At 30.8% G+C, this 20,450-nt stretch overlaps 1 protein-coding gene across 1 annotated transcript in view; it reads left to right on the forward strand.

Annotated features, from left to right (window-relative positions):
- Positions 1 to 20,450, forward strand: part of LOC107456025 (LHFPL tetraspan subfamily member 6 protein) — a 263,144-nt gene that overhangs the window by 234,656 nt on the left and 8,038 nt on the right. The window contains exon 2 of the mRNA XM_016073790.4: positions 2,072 to 2,170. Coding sequence (XP_015929276.1) covers positions 2,072 to 2,170 — 99 coding nt within the window. The remainder of the gene's footprint in view (positions 1 to 2,071; positions 2,171 to 20,450) is intronic.

Below are 20,450 nucleotides of genomic sequence, written 5' to 3' on the forward strand. Positions count from 1 at the left end.
TAAATGTAATAGTATTATGGTAAAATTGTTAACAATGCGTAATAATTTGACAATTTTTTTAAATAAGTAAATAATGAAAAAAATAGTAAATAAGAATAATAGCAAAATGCATTAATAAATTTTCAACAAAAAAATGGTTTAAAATTAAAACTTTTTAGAAAATTTAAATTGTATACTAACAGTTTTTTTACTATCAACTGGTCAAATTAGAGTGTCAAATATTTCAATACTTAAAACATTCAAATTATGCTTTTTAATTATAATTCATAAACTCCTATTATGAATAATTCTTTAACATTTTAAACATTTAAACTACACTTTGTTTCAATACACCTCATAATTTCTTTGGTATGAAATGTTCTAAACATTATTTTTACAGCTTTTTTGAACAGTCGCCGTGTCATTTTTGTTTGGATACTTATTGCATATAAATTATGAGTGTTTAGATTCAACTCATCATTCCCTATGATATAAGACATTATAATACTTTAAACATTTAAATTGTGCTTTTTAGGTATTATTAATAAACCCCTATTATGAAAAATATATTAATCATTCAAACTTACTTCGTTCGAACATATCTCATAAATTCCCTTTGGTATTTTATACGCATATTCAAAAATTAGGCATAATAAATATAATTAGATTATTAAAGTTTGCTTAGTAATTTACGTTAATTAAATTAATCATACGATTAAAAAATGTAAGTACGATACAATTACGTTTTTTCCCTGGGCTGCGTAAAGAGTTAATTTATGTATACCTACATATATGTATAAGCATTTTCCGAGCCATTTATTTTTGTATTTGTTAATGAGAAAAATACACTTTGACGTTCTTTTAATTATTCAGAATAAAAACACATTAAAAAGGATAAAAGAAGCGTTCTTTTTTAACATAACTAGTAAACAGTGTTGATGTTTTTTTCTTCTGTGGGAACAAACCTCTGACGTATTTGTTCCTTCCTCCATTAGCGCTGACTTTAATTAAACAGTACGAATCGAAACAAGCCGTCATACTTTTTTTTTCCTGGCAAAAACCGCCTGAATCTTACTTTTTTTTTCCTTGCTAAAAAAGTGGCGTCGGTGTTTGTTTAACAATAAAATTAAAAGATATTTTTGCCGAAACAGAATTATCTTTGAGATTTAACTTTTGTTTTTATATAAAGAAAGATGTTTTTCAACAACAGTGTATAATTAATGCTATTCTTTGTAAATATATAATGTAATATGAAATTTTTGAAATATAAATTTGATATATCGATGCATTTGAAATGGAACAGCAAATATTATCCTTTCTCTTTGTAAATAATATTTTGAATAAATGTTGATTTTTTAGATATAAAACCTGTTACCTTAATTGAATATATTACCCGATGTTTGCTTTGCTTTGAGTTTTTTTTTTCGCTTTCCTTTCATCATATATTTATGGTAAATAAATCTATGAATAATAAGCTTGGTATAAATGTTTAATTATTGTAATAATGTCTGTGAAATGTTATTTACTTATTAAATGTAGCTTCGTTAATTTGAATTACATAATCGAACTAACAAGTAAAAAAAGATGAACACCACTTTCACACACTCGTGGAAACTATATTCATAAATTCGAGTAAAACCAGGTCCCATCTTCTAATAAAATGCTAAATGATCTTTTCTTGTGTTAATTAAATTGTTGTTAATAACAATTATTATAACTAATAAGAAAGCAAGCAAATAGAAGGCTGTGCAACGTCGTTTCAAGAGTTAGCGATATTTATATGTGTTCGCTTTGGGAGCTTGGCATCCATTTGGCGTGCACTTACATGCAAACAGGCCCTCTTCATGGGGATAATGGTTTTTTCTTAACTTGAAACAGAGTATAGGAACTGTATTTTACAATCAACTCAAGTGGTGATAACATTCGAGATATGGAGAAACGTAAATGGTTGCGAAATTTTTCTAGTGTTTTTAAACATTTTTAATAACCTTTGTGCCGCATTTAGTAGGCTACATTTTTGTGAAAAATCTATAATTCATAACTTAGGTAGACATTTACGATATTGTCACTGAACTATTTTTTCTTGTTCCAGCTCTTTTAATTGCCTCTGGGTGTTGTATTTACCCTAACGGATGGTCAAGTCGTGAAGTTCGAGATGTTTGTGGGCCTGACTCAGAAGCATATAAGCTTGGTAAGTGGTATTATTCACCGTTGCAATTTCTTTTTGCTATTTATTTCCTGCATACATAGCATAATAAGTACATTTTACGCTCACCACAGATTGACATGACCTTGCATTATCTTAATATTCTTAGAGATAGTTATACAGTAGCAGTTAAACTTTATATGACACTACTCTTAAATGTTAGACATTATTGCCCAATAACTATTTTTTTCTTTTTTTGGAATGTATGTTGCTTCTAATCGTCTGCATGAATAAATTACTAATTGTCTCAAAATGAATTCACAATTAAATGTTCTTAAAAAAATTGCATAATAATTTTTTTTTCTAATTTTATCACATGATAAAACAGTGTCTAAACATAATAAAATCTACCTGGTTGTGAAATAAGTGTTTAAAATACATAATGCTACATTTTAGTTTCATTTGTCAAATTAAAAAAGTTTTTTTGACCTTGCAGTTTGAAAATTTCCAAAAATTTAACTTCATTACTTTTTGTTTATATTTGTTACATAAATCGTATCATTGTTATGCGTCTAATTTAAAGGTGCAGAATGCACTGAGTACAATACAAAAAAAGTAAAGTTCAATTCGAACCTCTGGTTGACCTCTGGAATGTGATAATACCATTAACTTGCATTAAGTTAAATCTTAAGTAGCAATTTATTAGATCTTAGATAAGTGGGCTTTTATTAAATATTTACTAACTTTTTGGATCCTAAACTAAAAATTAAAAAAAAATCTTAAATTATCTGCGGTAAACGTCTAAGTCGGAAAATTTAATAAACTTATATAAACTCTTAAATTTATATAAAGCATTCCCTAAGACAGAGAATCGTCAAGCCTGTAAAAAAAGAATAGAATAAAGAATTGGATGCTTATATGTTGGCAATACTCTATAAAATTATTTGCACTTTTACACAAAAATTTTTTTTTTATTAAGTGCTTAAACTTTTAACATTATTTTATCACTTGTATTTTTACCCTATTTAATTGCTTTCAATTTTGCACTATTCTGATTTGCCTTTTGTGTTCATATACAATTTAATTGCTTGCATTTTTGCACTATCTGATTACTTACATTTAACCATTGAAACAAATATTTTATACCGTCAAAACAAGTATTTAAAAAAAATATTTATATGATTTAATAATAGAACTATTTTCCTAAAAACTTTCTTTCCTTATTAACCATATTCTTAAGTATTTACACTTTTAAAAAGTTTTTCATTTATTAATTTTTCTTCACCGAAACGAAGAACTTGAGTTTTTCAATTAAAATGTGTGTCGAATGAATATCAACCAAAATACTTCAACCTATTAATTGTCTGCGCCCAACTTCTTCAAACCATAAAAGGTTTTTTTCTTTCTTTCTGGACATTCTAAACGAGAAGAAAAGATTCGAAATGTAGAAAGTGTTTGAGAACGCAAACGAACTAAGAGTAATTATCGTTAGCGATTTTCAAGAGCTCCTTCAACATTCATTTTTCAGTGCGTATGTTTGTTGTTACACAGTTATAAGTGCAGGAAAAGGGGGGGGGGAGATCTTTTTCTTTCTTTATCTGAAAAAATGGGTTTTCTTTAAGGTGAAAACTTTGCTGAAAGGCCATCATTTTCATTTTAATGAGATTCGTAATGTATAACTATTGAGTTTGTTTTCTTTTGGAAAAGTTTGTCAAAGAGAACACAAAAGATTTGTTGGAAGTCTGATGCTGAATCTCGGTTAATATTTTTATTTTGCTTTGGTTTATAAGTTATTAAGAAACGTGATTATTAATGGGGAATAACCTATTTAAAAGAATAACTGGATGTCAAGTTCATTGTATTGTTTATTAGGTAGAGTTGTTATGTAAATTACTTTAAATTAAAGAAAGTTTGTAGCCTTTTTAATGGAAAAAGTTTCTATTTATGCTTGTATTTTTAATGTGGTTTTGTTTTCTGTTTTCTGATTGGAAATTGTTGAAAAAAAATGGAAAGAAGTCAAGTAATAATAGGTTTACACGTGATAATGGCGAATATATTATTAGTAATTACTAATTTGAAACAAAAAAATTAACTTAAGTAATTTGTAATTAAAATACTCTTCTACACATTAAAAGCTTTCGCGTAGCTCTCCCCGATTGCGTAGCTCTGAAGTAATTACTCCATATTGAGTAATTCTGTTTAATTGCCAATTGAATTGATTTTTCAAATTTGTCCTTTTATAGTTTTATCAACAGCGCAATTGCACGCAAAAAAAACCATACAAAATATTTACATAAAAACTTATAGTTTTCAATTCAATTTTTATTAATTGCTATTATAAATGGAAAAAAGGATTTCACCGATTCCACGTGAAATGTTATTCGACTTGCCAAGTTCATTTTCAATCTAAATTCTCCATTGGAAGTGCATTCTCAAACTTGTAGTGATTGAAATACTTTCGGTTTGCTTTACCGGTTGTTGCAGAATGATTCAGTGGCGAATGGATGTTGAATAAAGAGACCATTTTAAATAATCAAATTTCATAATCAATACGACAATATGATAATACGAAGTAAGGCTTTCCAATAAGCCATCCCTCTTTTGGTGATTCAGAAATTCATAACACCGGGTGATAAAAAAAAAATGGAAGATTTGAGAAAAATCAATAAAAGAATACTTGCACTAGAACCGCGAAATTCTATTAACTTTGTTTTTTTAAACAGAAACTAAATTTTTGGTGCCATATAGTTAACGATTAAAATAAATATCATAAAATGTATTTATATAATAGTAGTTTATGAAGTGAAAAATAAAGTACTACATAAAACCAAAGCTTTGATCATTGCTGGCGACAATAAAACTAAAAAATTCGATTGTTGATTCTGTTGTCGAGAAACAAATATTCTAAAATCGACTATTATTGAAAGCATTAAAAATTCAAGTTTATAATATCAAAATATAATACATAATAAATTATCTACTAAATTATAAAGTTTGTATACTTCAATTCATAGTATTCAACTTAAAATGTTCTAGAGCATCAGAAAACTAGAGTTATAGTCAATTATTACTCAAAAGCCTGACTAGAATACAGTTTTGAATTTCCTTTAGCCTAGGATATAAATTTTCATTTAGTTATCAACCTATGTCACGTGACTTCTGATTGTTGAGTGGACAGTTAAGATTGACATGCAAAGAACACGGTGGAAGTTAATTAATATGTTACATATCTCTGTGAATAATGTTAGCATTCATATAAAATTCAGCTGCTAGAAAAGCCAAAAGGCTCTAAGTTAATAAACTCTTTTCTAGGCAAATAAAAAACACTATCAGAATAGCAGTGTCTAAAGGACACCATTCATAAATATATTCGAGAATGCATATATACCCTTTCCAAAGAAATTCGCCGCAAGCTTCGTCTTAAAATTAATCATAAACTGACGGGAATGAACTGAGCAGGAAATCACATGTCGAATGGCAATAAATTGATTATCTGTTCTATTCAGTGATGAGAAAAAAATGAAACTTAAATGGTGCTGACAGTTGTCACTCATGTTGGCATGACCTCACATATTATAACAGGAACAATTTGACTCTGCTCTTTAACGGATTACGCTAGTTAATCTGTAGATTAACTAGATAAAGTGCATATTATTGGCTTTTGAGCTTTAATGGAAACATATGTAATAGTAAAATCAATTACAATCATAAGAATTTATCTAATTATAACATTACTAATTTGGGGCCTGTCTTCAATAACACGGGATTATCAATTTTGATTCAATTAAAACTCTTTCTAATATTACAGCTTGTAAAAATAAATAAGAAAGTTTTATTAACATGCTTCCTGCAATACGTAATTGCTTTTCTCAGCAGCGGCATACGCTAGTTAATTTGCAGATTAGCTGGATAAAGTGCATATTAACGGCTTTTGAGCTTTAGCGGTAAGATATGCAATAGTAAAATCAATTACAGTATTAAGAACTAATCTAATATACTAATCTATATTACTAATTTGGATCTTATTTTCAATAACGCGTGATTACCAATTTTGATTCAATTCAAACTCTCTTAACAGAACTGCTTGTAAAAACAAATAAATTTTTATTAATATGCTTCCTGCAATACATAATTGCTTTTCTCAGCAACGGAATACGCTAGTTAATTTGCAGATTATCTGGATAAAGTGTATATTGACTGCTTTAGAGGTATTAGATGCCATAGTAAAATCAATTACAATAATACGAATTAATCCAATTTAAAGCCTGTTTTCAATGACGCGTGATTACCATTTTTGATTCCATTCAAACTCTTTTTAATAGAACTTCATGTAAAAATAAATAAGAAAGTTTTACTAATATGTTTCCTGCAGTACCTAATTGCTTTTCTCAGTGTCACGCGCTATCCATCAATTTCCAATGCATATTATATTATCATAGTGATTTACGCAATTCAGAACTTTATTATATGATAGATTACATTAGTATTGCTTAAGCATATATTCGCTGATAAAATTATTCCCTTAATTAATGTTATACATTCTTTTCCTGAGATGTCGATATTCTTTGCGGATATTTATTTTACTAACAAAGTTAGCCATGATCCATACTTCTCTGCTGAAATCATCGATCATAGGCTTGTCCCCTTTTATTTCAATCTATAACAATTCTGTTGGGATATCTGTCTTTCTAATAAACTCCAGACCTGTCAGTTGCAATTTCTGACTTTTGTTTTGGTGCCTGCCTTCTTTTCTTTTTCTCACGGATCAGTATATTGACGTGGAAATTGCACCAATTAAAGCTAATTATTGTACGAGGAAAGCTAATTCGATATTAAACTGTTGCTTTGCTGCTTGTCTCTTGATGTTATTTGATCATATATTATGTCTCTCGTGCTTAAAAATTCTGGGTCTTTTTTTCATGGTTTAGTTTACAGATTCTAAATGGGAAAGTATTTCTAGTTTTAGTTTGTGGTTAGATTTTTTGTACCGTAATAAAAAGAATTATAAATGCTAATTATTTTTGTAAAGCTGATTTAACTTTTTGACGAAAGTTACGAAAAAACGTCTGAAAATGTTAAAACTGGTTATAATTTTTTTTTCATTAGCTACACGCTTTTCTTTTGTTTCAACTTAAACCATTTTCTTTAGAATATTAAGCAAATAGAACTTATAAATAATTTGAAAAACATTAATCATCATTCATATTTATATTTTATTATTTATGTCTGTGTTATTCCAATTTTGAAAGTGGAAAAAATCATAACATTCATTTTATTATTTATATTTTTTAAGCAACAAAAACCTGATAAAATATAAACGACATATATATCTGTGAACTGTTTTTTTCATAGTTAGCAAACAATTTGTTTTGATATTTTAATTTGGAAAAATATCTTGTGTAATGTTTCGATGTAATATAACTTTTAATTGTGTATTCGTGCTGAATGGAGATTATTTTTATACGATGTTTTCAAAGAGAAATGTTTATTAATACTTGCAAGTTCATCGTTTATTAACTTCGAAATTTAACCATGAAACACGGATACCTTGAAAGAGGAAAAATTTAGAAACAGTTTTAATAGAATTATTAATATGCAGGGAAATTCAGATTTAAATTTCGAACCTCATAAATATATTAAATGTTAATTTTATTTTTATACTTCAAAAAAAAATTCCCATTTCTCTAAAAATGAGATTCCAAAATTTACTTAGAGATGCAGAACTTTTTGAGACCTCATTCCTCATTTTATTAAAAATAATACTTCATCAAAATGAGAAAAAAAAACACATTTTCTAAAGATAACTATTTTGGAAAGTTGAATAAATTTCTATTTTGTTTGTTGTTGTTAAATAAAGTAAGGCACATCTTGACTTTATTTCGCTTCACAAATTACAATATAGCACCAAATTGTGCTAACTTTATTACCGTGCTTTTAAATTCTTTAATAAATTCTTCATTTTACGAGGTATTTTTATTTCTGTGTGGAAGGCAAAATAGTTAAAAACTTCTTCATCCGTTTGACGCAGAGTTTTTATTAAACATATTTTTAATCTTTTTTTCATTATTTTATACTATTTTAGATCAAAAGAAATGAAAAATTTACCCTTTAAATTGTTAAATTGTAATGAAATGCAGCATAAAACACCGGTGTATTTTTTTAACGTTTAAGGTAAAATCTCTCAAACACGACTCTCTTTCAATCAGTACATTTTCAAATGTATTCTTGCTTTTTATAATTAAAAAAATATCAAAAATTATTTTTGCTTGTAGCTACAGCGTCAGGAAAAAAAAATACATGAACGGGATACCTATGTCCCATCTGCGTCAAAGGGTTATGTAGCTCATTATTATTTTCTTAATAATTATGCAGCTTATAATTGTTATTATTTTACTTATATTACTTGCCTTATATATATTATCGTTAAAATGCTTAATATTTATTATATTATTATTTGCTTACATTATTCAACACCTTTTTAATTTTATTTATTTAAAAATTATTTATCATTTCACATAAGACTTGAAAATTTTCTTCAATTTAGTTTAGTAATTCTCTAGATACAGTTTTTTTTCTCATAAGTAAGTGCTATGAAAAAAATGAATTGCTTATAACTAAACTGGATTTTTTTGAAAGATTACTTTGATACATGATCAAAAACACTTAACAATTTTTTAAGACATACAATTTCATAAAATATACTAGCTTTCGATTTCCCCCCGTTTCTTTAAGAAATTTTGTCCCACATTCCTTACATAGAATATGAATCCAAAGTTTTCCAATACTTTAACATTGATATACGACAAACCTTAACTATTCCCAACAAGATAACCGAAAAATGGTTATTTCCAAACGCCAAACGTTAGAAGTCGCATTTACACCATTAAGCAAAACGTGTTTCAACCAAAAATTGGTTTTATTTCCCATACTCTCCTTGGAGATTCCCACGATCGACATCCCGGATTCTCCTCTCCAATAAAAACAAAGCCAAAACACCCGAGAATGAAGTAGTGGACGGGAATCTGGCAATTGGCGAGATCTGGTAATCAGAGAAAAGGTGTAATGCGAAAAGAATCGGCCTTTCCGTATGTCTGCTAGAAAGAGAAAGAGCTAGTACACATTCTTTAGCAATCAATACACATACCAGAAGCACTAATCCGCCCAGATCTGATTCGGTGGGCTGGCACCAAATTTACTTCCGCTTTTTTGATTTGTAAGTAGCGTGTTAACGCTACCTTTTTCTTGTACAACTCTTAAACCTTTGCATGTCTTATCTTCGTTATGAGGCTATTTTTAAATGGCTTTTTTTCCTAGTTGTTAAAATATAAATTATTAAATAAAGTAATATTTTTATTTATACATATTCAAATTATCTTTAAAAAGTTTTATTTTTCTTTATAATAATTTGACAGGTATGATTTCATTTTTAAAGAATTAATTTAAAATTTTGGAGAAAAATTTTTAAAAAAAATATCATTTCCGACTAAACGTTTTATTAAAAGGAATAACTTCACTACGATCGTATAAAAAAAATTTGCAAATTAATTTATGCTTGTTATTGTATTGTTTGAATCTTCTACTCTTCGAGAATATTTAAAAAAGAAATTGTTCAAAATATGACTTATGTAGGAAAATTAAATTGGTTAAGAAATAATGGTTTAAATTTTTATATGTAAATGCCTAAGTCAGGGGTGGCGAACCTTTATACACCAACGTGCCATTTTTACTAAAATATTGTTTAATGATATCGTAGACGTGCCGTCAAATAATTTTAAGTTCGTGATTATTGGTAAAATACTAAATACTATCAACTTAAAACTCTTTATTTACATTGGAAGAAAAATGCATATTGCAATGTTTCAGTTATAAATACATTTACATTTTGCAATGTCTCAGGCATAATTCAACTTAAAGTAACATTCTGTTGCTGCAGATTAGACGACAAATAACTTATATTAGGTTGTAAGATGTTAGTTTTAGCAAGACTGCTAATTTTTTTTGCTAGTTACTTATTGTTAGCTTGTTTTTTATGGTTATTAATTGTTTTTTAGCATTAATTGTTAATTTTTTTATTAATAATTATTTATTATTCTGTTTGTTTTTGTTAATTTAAATTTAATTGTTACATATGCTTCATAGTGTTATAACATTTGTGTAATAACAATTCATAGTGCAATAACAATTGCGATCGGTTGCGTGCCCAAAATATTGTGTCACGTGCCATAAATGACACGCGTGCCATTGGTTCGCCATCCCTGGCCTAAGTAATAAAAAACAGGTTTTCGAAAAAAATCGATACGGTAATTTCTGAGAAAAGATGCTTGAAGTTTGCTTGAAAAAGCATTTAGTAATAAAATGCTCACTTTATAATGATAATAATAATAAAACTATGAAACCTAAACTTTCAACAGCTTATTAATAGTATGCATTATAACCGAAAAAATAAAGTGTACAATAGAGAATGTGTTTTTAATTTTTTGTTAAATCCGACGAAAGTTTCAGGAAATTATCAAGTCCTTAGTTATGAAAAACGCTTGTAACTTTTGAACACTTACATCGTATGACAGTAATAGTTTCCAGTAGTTTAAGTCAAGAGACCGGTTCAAATCTTAGGCCCTTTAATGCCTAATACTTAGCTTATAATATTGTGTCTTGTAAATCAAAAATTCTTATCACCCATGTTTATAAAACATATAAATCTAAAAATAATTCCTTGTAAAAATATTATTCCTGATAATTAAATATATAACATGTAATTTAATACTATTCGAAATTATTTCGATCATTATTAATTTAAATAATTAAACAACATTATTTTAAGCGAAAGTTAAAAAAAAAAATTTATATCCACAAGTGTTTTGAACATTATTTCAATACATTTACTAAATGCAAATGAAGATAAACTCTCTCATCAATCTATAAGAGTTTCGTAATATGAACTGCCTAGTTTTAGAGTTTTCTGCCTATTCTGGAGTGCCGAAAACTATAGTAATTCGCCTATAGCGGAAATATTGCTACATTAGACGAATATATGTTATAAGGTCTCACTACATTGATAAAACTCTGGAAATCTAGTTTTTTTAAACAATACAGTATTGATTAGTATCTTATTTTAATAAGGCCATTTTTATTTGACTTTTATAGCTAGAGATGGAATGAAGCTTTATCCTGGCCAAATGAGCTATGATTTGGCCTATAACAAATTATGCTGTGAATATTCTTTTAATAATTATTGTTATATAAAATATTGAGCCATCATGGCTCAGAGGATAGAGCGTTCGCCGTCCAATGAGGTGAACCAGGTTCGAATCCCAGCTGTGTCTGGTCGATACGAACTCTGCATCTGGCTTACACTGACCACAGTGGTGACTTAGAATATCCTCAGTAGTAGACGGATCATGGGTTAGAGTCTTCTTGCCGTCAGTCTAACCGTGGGAGGCTTTCATGGTTTTTCTCTCCGTGTAACGCAAATGCTGGTTAGTTTCATCAAAAAATCCTCCGCGAAGGCAAATTTCTCCCAATATTTGATCCTGGAGTTCCCTTGTATTCTGGAATGGGTAAAAAATTACAAGGCTCTAAATATTACATTGGCAGTCGTGCACTCAAAATTGGGTCTGCTGCTCAATGACTTGTAAAATAAAGGAAAATCAGCTCAATTAGCGTTATACTGCATCAATACAGTGCATTTTTGTTATATGGACTATGGATATTAGTTTTTATGGCCCCTCAAATATATAAGATCAGGAGGAAATTGCTTAATTGTGGTACAACTTAAGTGGTGCATTTGAGTTAGCCTAGAGCAACAGCATTATGCCAGATGATACTGAACAGAGTTAATTAATCTTTATTTTGATGGGATGAACTACTAAAGCGGCTTTCGCTAAATCTAATAACATAAAGCCACCAGAAAGGGCAACAAATAGTAATAAATAAAATAAAAAAACATTGGAATTATTTCAGCTTTATTAGTTATCTTTTAGTTTTGTTCATGATTTCATTGTGCTGTTCAGTGCCGATTTGTTGATTTCTTACATAAAGGGAAAGGAAAAAGGGCATTCAGCTAGTCAAAAATATAAATTAAAGCTGAATATTTATTATTTAATTCTTATAAACTAAAATATGAGGTGAATACTCATTGCTCGCACGTTCACCCCATATCCGAATTTTAAATATTTCTTTTAGATAATTAAAGTCATAACATTTATTCCAGGTTAGTTATTGTCACGTGATAAAATGTTTTAGGTCAATACTTGACAAACTGTAAAATGTTTTCTATGCTTCCATATGCAAGATAAATTTATTTCACTTCAGTTTGCTCATTTATCACACAATTTTAAATGTTACGATGTTAGAAAACCAATGTTTCTGAGGAAGAATTCTATTCCTTTTGTCTTCATGCGCATTTCCAGTTTCGGAAAACAACCTTTCGCTATATATACTGCTACCTGGAGCAGATAAGGAGTATTTGGACATGTCGGATTATCTCGGAAATATTTTGTTATTCTCCCTCCACCGAATACAACAGACAATTTGTTCTATTCGAATTGTTGATGTATTTTTCAAACTCTTTAGCCGGCAAATTTTCAGAGCAATCTGAACCGAAGATTCTTTGTTTGTGATTTCTGTGAAATATTCCCACAATTATAAACGTGATTCTTCTGGCTTTTTAGCACTTCCAAACATGTTTATTTCAGATTCAGAATTGTCCCGCAGTGAACTAATCGTAAAGACACGGTTTTCAGTAGAACTCCGAAATTAAGAATCACTGACTGCTGTCAGTAAGCGGATTTCTGACCACTTTGATCAGCCTGCGAAGTGATGGATGGTGTGCGGTATCGGTCCTCTTCAAACTGTTCTGCCGTAAAGTGCTCGACTTTGTAAAGGGAGTAATCCCCAATTCAAAGGATCAAAATTGCGACGGCATGCTTTCGAATTATCCTCGGGAATGTTCTTAAGATCAATAGCCCATTGTGCAGAGTGCGACGTAAATAAAGTATGTCAGCCAGATTCTGAATTATCATGACTTCTACTATTTATTTGTATTATTGAAATCAACTTTTTTCGAAATTTTTTTTTCTATCACTAATGTCAAGGAAAGCAAGTTTATAGCGGCGATCTAGAGTAGTTGCTAAATAGTTACTTCAATATCTTTTTCAAATCTTGCATAGGAGATTCCTTTATTGTTTACCTACCTGAAAATACATCACTCCTCGTCTTTCTTTGATCAAATGCAATTTTAGTGCAACAAATATGGGTGAAAGCAGCATTTCTTTGTTCAATTAGTCGTTCAAATATGCAGAAAGTATTATTTCATTGAGTTGTTATTGTTTGTCCTAGCTATTTTTTTTTAATATTAAGCTGTTTTCCCTTAATAGCTGTTAATCTTGAACTTGATCGTGCAGAATTTCTGAAGTGTCCAACAATTATTCTTGCAGATATTAAATCATTACAAGACTTTTGGCATGTTAATGCATTTGATACAACAATAGAAAGCGTATGAATATAACAAGTTATATGCTCTCTAAGTCGTAGAACCTTGACAATATTTGCTTCGTCATCGTGAACTACAAAATGCATTTTGTCACTTAAGTTCCTCAAAATAAAACTATCACTTTTCCCATTGTTTTTATTTATTACATTCTTTTTTTTCATGATGAAAGAATATTTTTAAACAATAATAAGTTTTGCATTCTTTTAGTTTAAATGAAATGTAATGTTTAAAATTATTTAATTTTATGCATACATATTAAGTTAACTGATAAAAAGATGTAAATACAAAGATGTTTTAATACAAATTAATGTAATTGCCGTAAACATGTCTCTCTAAACCCTTGGGCATGCGGCCCTTCATTGGTCAATCTCCTGTCCGAGTGTTCCATAACTCAAAAAGGTTGTACACCCCTAAGTAAGCTGAAAATATTGTATGATTAGCATTGATTGCAATTTACTGTGCATTCAATGCTAAAACTCAACATGAAAAGCAGTCGAAGCTTTGGTATTCGTTCTTCTGTTAAACTGCGTTTCAATGTTCAACTCCGTAGCCTTGTAATTTTGAACCCAACCCAGAAGAAAAGAGAACTTCTGGATTAAACATTGTAACAAACTAGCCTTCGTGGAGTACTTTTTTGAGGGAACTAACCTCATTTGTATTATTTGGAGAGAGAAAACCGTGAAAGCCTACCATGATTGGTCCATTGGTTTTATTTTATTTTATTTTATTTTATTTTATTTTATAACCGCTGATGATTGTTGTTGTTCATTTACGTCGCACTAGAGCTGCACAATGGGCTATTGGCGACGGTTTGGGAAACATCCCTGAGGATGATCCGAAGACATGCCATCACAATTTTGATCCTCTGAAAAGGGGATGGCACCCCCGCTTCGGTAGCCAGACGACCTACACGCAAAGTTGAGCACTCTACGGCAGAACAGTTTAAAGAAGAACCGATACCGCACACCATCCATCATTTCGCAGGCTGATAAAAGTGGTCCCCCATCCTCTTACAAGCACTATCACTAAAGTCGAGCACTAACCGCCGATGTACAGGCGACCCAATTTTATGGGTTTACGACTACTAATGTTCAACTCCGTCGCCTTGTAATTTTGAACCCAATCTAGAAGACAAGGAAACTCCTGTATCGAGTATTGGAAGAAATTTGCCTTCGTGGAGGACTTTTTATGGAGCTAACCCACATTTGCGTTACATACAGAGGAAGACCACGAGAACCTCCCACGGTTAGCCTGACGGGCAAGGGGACTCTAACCCATGATCCGTCTACCACTGAGGATATTTCACGTCAGCACTGTGGTCCATGTTAGTCGGATGCGAAGTTCGTATCGACTGGGATTCAAACCCGGTTCACCTCATTGGAAGGCGAACGCTCTATCCTCTGAGCCAACGCGGCTCTAGCCGTTTGGTTAGGGGATTCTAACGTATGATCCGTTGAGGATATTTTACATCAGCATCGTGATCAGTGAGAGCTGGAAGCAAAATTCGTATCGTCCAGCCATTGGCGGGATTTGAACCTGGGTTACCTCATTGTGAGGAGGCGATTGCTCTATCTCTTTAACCACCTCGGCTGCATAAAACCATTTAATAAATGCTTTTTAGCCCAATATTTATAAAAATATTTTATTTTAGAACACACTTGTATTATTGCTCTACTTGTAGTATTCCTTCGCTCGTTTTTGAGAAGCAGAACCCATTTCAAAATCATTAAATAATTTCATAGATTTATATTTTCTTACAAGACTTGTAAGCATTCTCATAATTCCAGCTCACATAATATTATATGCCGCGTAGCAGAGAACGAAAAATGAAAGAAAGCTTTGAATTTGGATTTTCTGATACACTCCATAACCAAAAACTCGACGCACCATGAAGGAGTTGTCCGATTGAAACGAAAATTGGTGGATAGGAAGACAATGTACAGAATAGTAAATGATTAAAACTTCAGAACAATTAAATAATTTATTGCAGACTTACAGTAACAAGTTCAATAAGGTGTTGACCCGCTTCTAGCCTGGATACAAGCTGCCACACGGTGTGGCATAGACCGATAAAGCTCCCGAATGGTCTCTTGCAGTATTTCCTGCCAAATTCGATCCAATTGCCAAGCGAGGTCATCAACATTCCGTGCCAAATGCAATCGCCTTCCCATCATATCCCAGACATGCTCGATGGGAGAGAGATCTGGTGATCTGGCAGGCCAAGGAAGAGTTTGACAAGCTTGCAGACAGTTCATAGCAACACGTGCCGTATGTGGTCTGGCATTGTTCTGCTGGAAAGCCAGCCCAGGGAGCTGCAAAAGGAACGGTAGCAAAACAGGTCTTAGGATGTCGTCGACGTACCGCTGTGCAGTAAGTGTACCTCTAATGACGACCAAAGGAGTCTGGCTATCAAAGAAAATGGCACCCCAGACCATAATGTCTTGTTGAGGGCCGGTGTGGCGTGCAATAGTGAAGGCAGGATCCCCCCTCTGCCCTGTGCGTCTCCAAACACGTCTTCGATGATCGTCAGGACACAGTTGAAAGCGGGATTCGTCGCTAAAGACTATACGTCCCCAGTCGGCATCATTCCAGCCATATCTGTTCAAAACATTCATGCATACGAAATTTCAAAGCAATCGGATGATTGCTTCTTGGTGCGTTGATTTTTTTGTTATAGAGTGTATATTCAGATTAATGAATTCCGAAAAAACGAGGTTCTGCTATTATAATTCGTAACAAAATCTACTCAAACCAGTATATTTTCTGTTCTTATTTCTACTAACAGCACCTTTAAAATTAAATATACCTATTAAATTCATTATTATATTTAATATTACTAATTTTGTACTAAAATGCTTATTTACGCTCTCTATGCTTTTTAATCTTTTACAAACTTCTATTTTAATAATCGTTCGATCATCAAGTAGTTAATTACATAAGAAGCTTTTTTTTAAAAAAAATTCTACTTTAAATCCGGATTTTAATTATTAAATATTTATTTAAGAAGATATCTTGAAAAATTTCTTTTGTTTTCGATTTATTATTATTGTAGTAGTGAAGTAATTCCTCTTCCGTGGTATTAACATTGAATTAGGGCTGACTTTTATGTTAATAATTATCTTAGTGATCTTTATCTAAACAACAGCCTTAATAAATACTAAATGACAATATTAAAACTTTATGTCACTTGCATGTAAATAAATAAATAAAGTACTTAAGCCCTTCCCGAAGAAGTGTCACTAGATGAAAGACACTTTTACTTAGCGTTTCGGGAACATTGTCCCACTAAAAAAAGCATTGAAATAATTGAAAAGCTTGAAATGAAAAATCCAATTAAATCTTTGGTGCACGTAAAAAAATGCATTTCTCACTCCGTCTGAACATTTATTTTTCAGTTTATTTTTTAAAAAAAGGGGATCAGTAATTTAAATTAGATGCAGTCTTATTTTAGGGAAAAATCCATAAAAACAAATTTTTAATGAATGAAAAAGCTCTGTGTAGATTCAGATCTAAATTGAATGCGGGTTAACCCTATGGGGGATGAAAAGACCAGGAAAAGAAAAAGGAAAAAAAATAATCGAAGGGAAAACTTAATTGAGTGCGGAAATAATATCTCTTATTGCTGGCTCGGCATTGTGTTTTCTCAAATCAAATTCCGCTCTTTTTCTTTCTTTCTTAAGGATTTGAAAACATGAGCATGGTTTTCCCAAATACCTTTAAAAATAGTGATTAATTTTTTTTTTCCTCATTTTATTTTTGGAAGTATAAGAGCTATCTAAATACGTTTTGAAATTTCGTATTCATTTTTTAATGAAAATTTCTAGAAAGTTGTATTAAGTAATATTACATTTAATGCCATGAAATGAGTTTTTTTTTTAAAAAAAAAGAACATTGATTTAGATTTCCTCTTGCGGTATAATGATATGGTAAAAAAAAAATTTCGAAATTGTAGGCAATATTTTCATAGCTTGCGACGTTTATTTGAAGTCTGGGTAATAATTCATTTTGTATTTTGAGATGCGTTCCACTACTAAAATTTAATCTTGAAACGTATGATGTTTTCGCTTAACTGCTAAGGCAAATTTAATTTAAATTTCTGTTATAATGCACATTTTTAAGGAGTGTTGAAAGAGAAATGATTTTTCTTTTCAAATTGAGAAATAAATTTATATTAGGTTACGCAGCAGACATTATCCTTAATGTTGAGTGTGAAAGACTAAATTCAAATCTGAACAAGACATACTATCAATTGTTCTCAAATATAACTAAAACGTTTATTAAATTAAATTTAAAAAAAACTTGATTATCTATTTTTTTTTACAAACAATAGACCGACGTGTAAGAATTTGAAGTATTATATGAGATACATTATGCCTTTTTTTTCCTTTTAAATCTTCCTTCTTTCACATTCATTTCATTTCTTCATATTCCATACTGTCTTCAACTGTTTATCAATTTGCCTTGGATTAGGGATCCAGAAAATGAGCACCCACATAGTTAAAATCTGAGTAAATAAAAATATTTTCCAAATAGAATGGCTTATATAAGAATTGATCCTGTTTACCTTCTAAGAACAAAAAAATACCGTTAAAGGAAAGTTTTTATATATTTTTTAAGTCAAGTTCAAGTTTATGTCTTCTACTTGGGATAAAAGACATGAAATAAAAAGTTCAATCTTGCATATTTTTAGCAAGTATTAAGATTAAACAGGGCAGCACCGTTAGCTTTTAAAATCCTAGTATACACTGTCTAGCTTAAAGTATCCGGATAGCCAGTGGTGCGATCTTGAAGAGTTCTGTGTCATGATGTTGGTCCACTTTGTGCATCTATGACAGCCTGAACTTGTTAAAGATTTTCCACCAGTTTTTGATAGGTGGTTCAGAGAATTGACTATCAGGTGACCATCGCATCTGAAGTAAGTGGTGGCAATGAAGATGACTCATTTTGCTGGCTAGTAACTTTTGCTCTAATTCATCCAAAATGGATTCGATGGAATTTAGAAAAAGGCTCTGCGAATGCCTGGCCAGAATACCCATTTCAATAAAATTGGGAGATCATCCTGCTCTTGCTGGAAGAGAAATGGCAACGGAAAGCTCCGAATTCATGTTTCCAACCAGAAGAACTAAAAAATCCTGGGCAAATCTGAAAAACGCCGTCATACCTTAAGGCACGCCATTTCTTTAAGTGAATGTACGGATACATTTAGCCAGATAGTGTATTAGACAGTTAAATATCTTTTCTTAAGTGTTTTGGAAGCTCTTTCGCCAATAAAAGTAAAAAAAAAAAGAACTATAGTTTAAGTGAAGCTATAATTTTATACTGTATATGCCACCTTGCTGTAAAGAATTATCTGGGCTTTAGAACGAACAAATAACTAAAATATTTCGAAGGTTTTTAATTTTTTTTTAAGAAATTACCCATTTGGCAGCATTTTTTCATCTAGATGAAAATTATCAATATAAATGCCTTACTCCCATTTTTTGCAAATTTTATTATGAGCCCAGATAAGGCGAAAGTGGAGTAAGTTTCTAAATATTAAAAAATTAGACATCAAACATTTTTCATTTTCTCAAAAATGTGGCTTTTCCCCCATATTGACGTTTAAAGCCACTTTGAGAATAAACATAGAGGCCGCTGGCTAAAGATAGGCTAAACTTTGCCTTACGGTCATGTGCAACTATTACTAACTCACGTCAGTTATGAAAATAACATATTCGCAAAAAAGCATTATTTCATGCGACTACGATCCTTCGAAAAACAGCTTTAGGTAAAATAATTTAACTAGGAAATAAATCTAATTTAAGATGTCTAAAAGATTATCACTTATTATTATTAATATCGATTTTGGAAATACTGAAATTAATTGAAATTGTCAAAATGGAGAAGGTTTTTTTCCTCAATGCCCACCACGTTTGGAAACATATGGTCTTGTGGTGCATAACGGGTAGCATTGTTGATCTCTTTTTCGTGGTCACTGTATGGGTGGACCAACGTCACTCCAACAACACAATAATGATATTTAGAATATTTAGAACAAATAAACACGTAGAGCGAGAAATTGTATCCATGCCCGAAGCCAGATTCGAACCTGAGACTTTCCTGTCATGAGATCAATTCCTCAACCACTGAGGTACGGTCAGCAACTAGAAGTAATCTTAAAAAATAAAAATCAGAATTCTAAAGAATTTTTTAACAATTTGAAAACTAAAACAGAAAGCGAGTTTTTCACTGTAACTTACATAACAATATTAATCTATAACGAATTAATTTACTATAAAATTGACAAATCATGTATCAACAAATCAAAATCCACCTAAGCGAAATCATTTTTTATTATACCCCCAAGTGACCGATTCTTGTATTTTTCTTCCAATTCCTTTTTAAACTCGTCCCTCTTTTTTTTCTCCTCAAAACAAACTGAAACATTTCTTGAATGGTGAAGAAAGGGGAAAAAAAATTTCCTCTCATCAGTTACCTCCTAGGTATTCGATATAAAAGAAATGTGCTATGTTGCAATTTTTTTTCTCCCTATCACAACCTTCTGTTTTAGATTTCAACCTGGGATAAAGCTGGATTTAGATGAAGACGCCTAGCTGCGAGAATAGGAACAATAATAAAACTAAGATTGCGAGTAAGAGTAGTCGGTAGGGATTTAAGTTCTAACAAAAGGGCATGATTACATGGTGAAGGGCAGGTTGTGAGATAAACCCTTTGGAATTCGTTTTTTTGTTTAGGTCTTTCATTTTTTGTTTGCTCTCGTGTTCAACATATTTTAAAAAAAATTATTGATATTGAGTAATTGTGTAAGGAGGCGATAAATAAATATCAAAGAGA

The sequence above is a fragment of the Parasteatoda tepidariorum genome, chromosome 6 (genome assembly GCF_982258835.1).
Source record: "Parasteatoda tepidariorum strain Cologne lab strain chromosome 6, Ptep-v5.0, whole genome shotgun sequence".
Taxonomy (NCBI): Eukaryota; Metazoa; Arthropoda; class Arachnida; order Araneae; family Theridiidae; genus Parasteatoda; species Parasteatoda tepidariorum.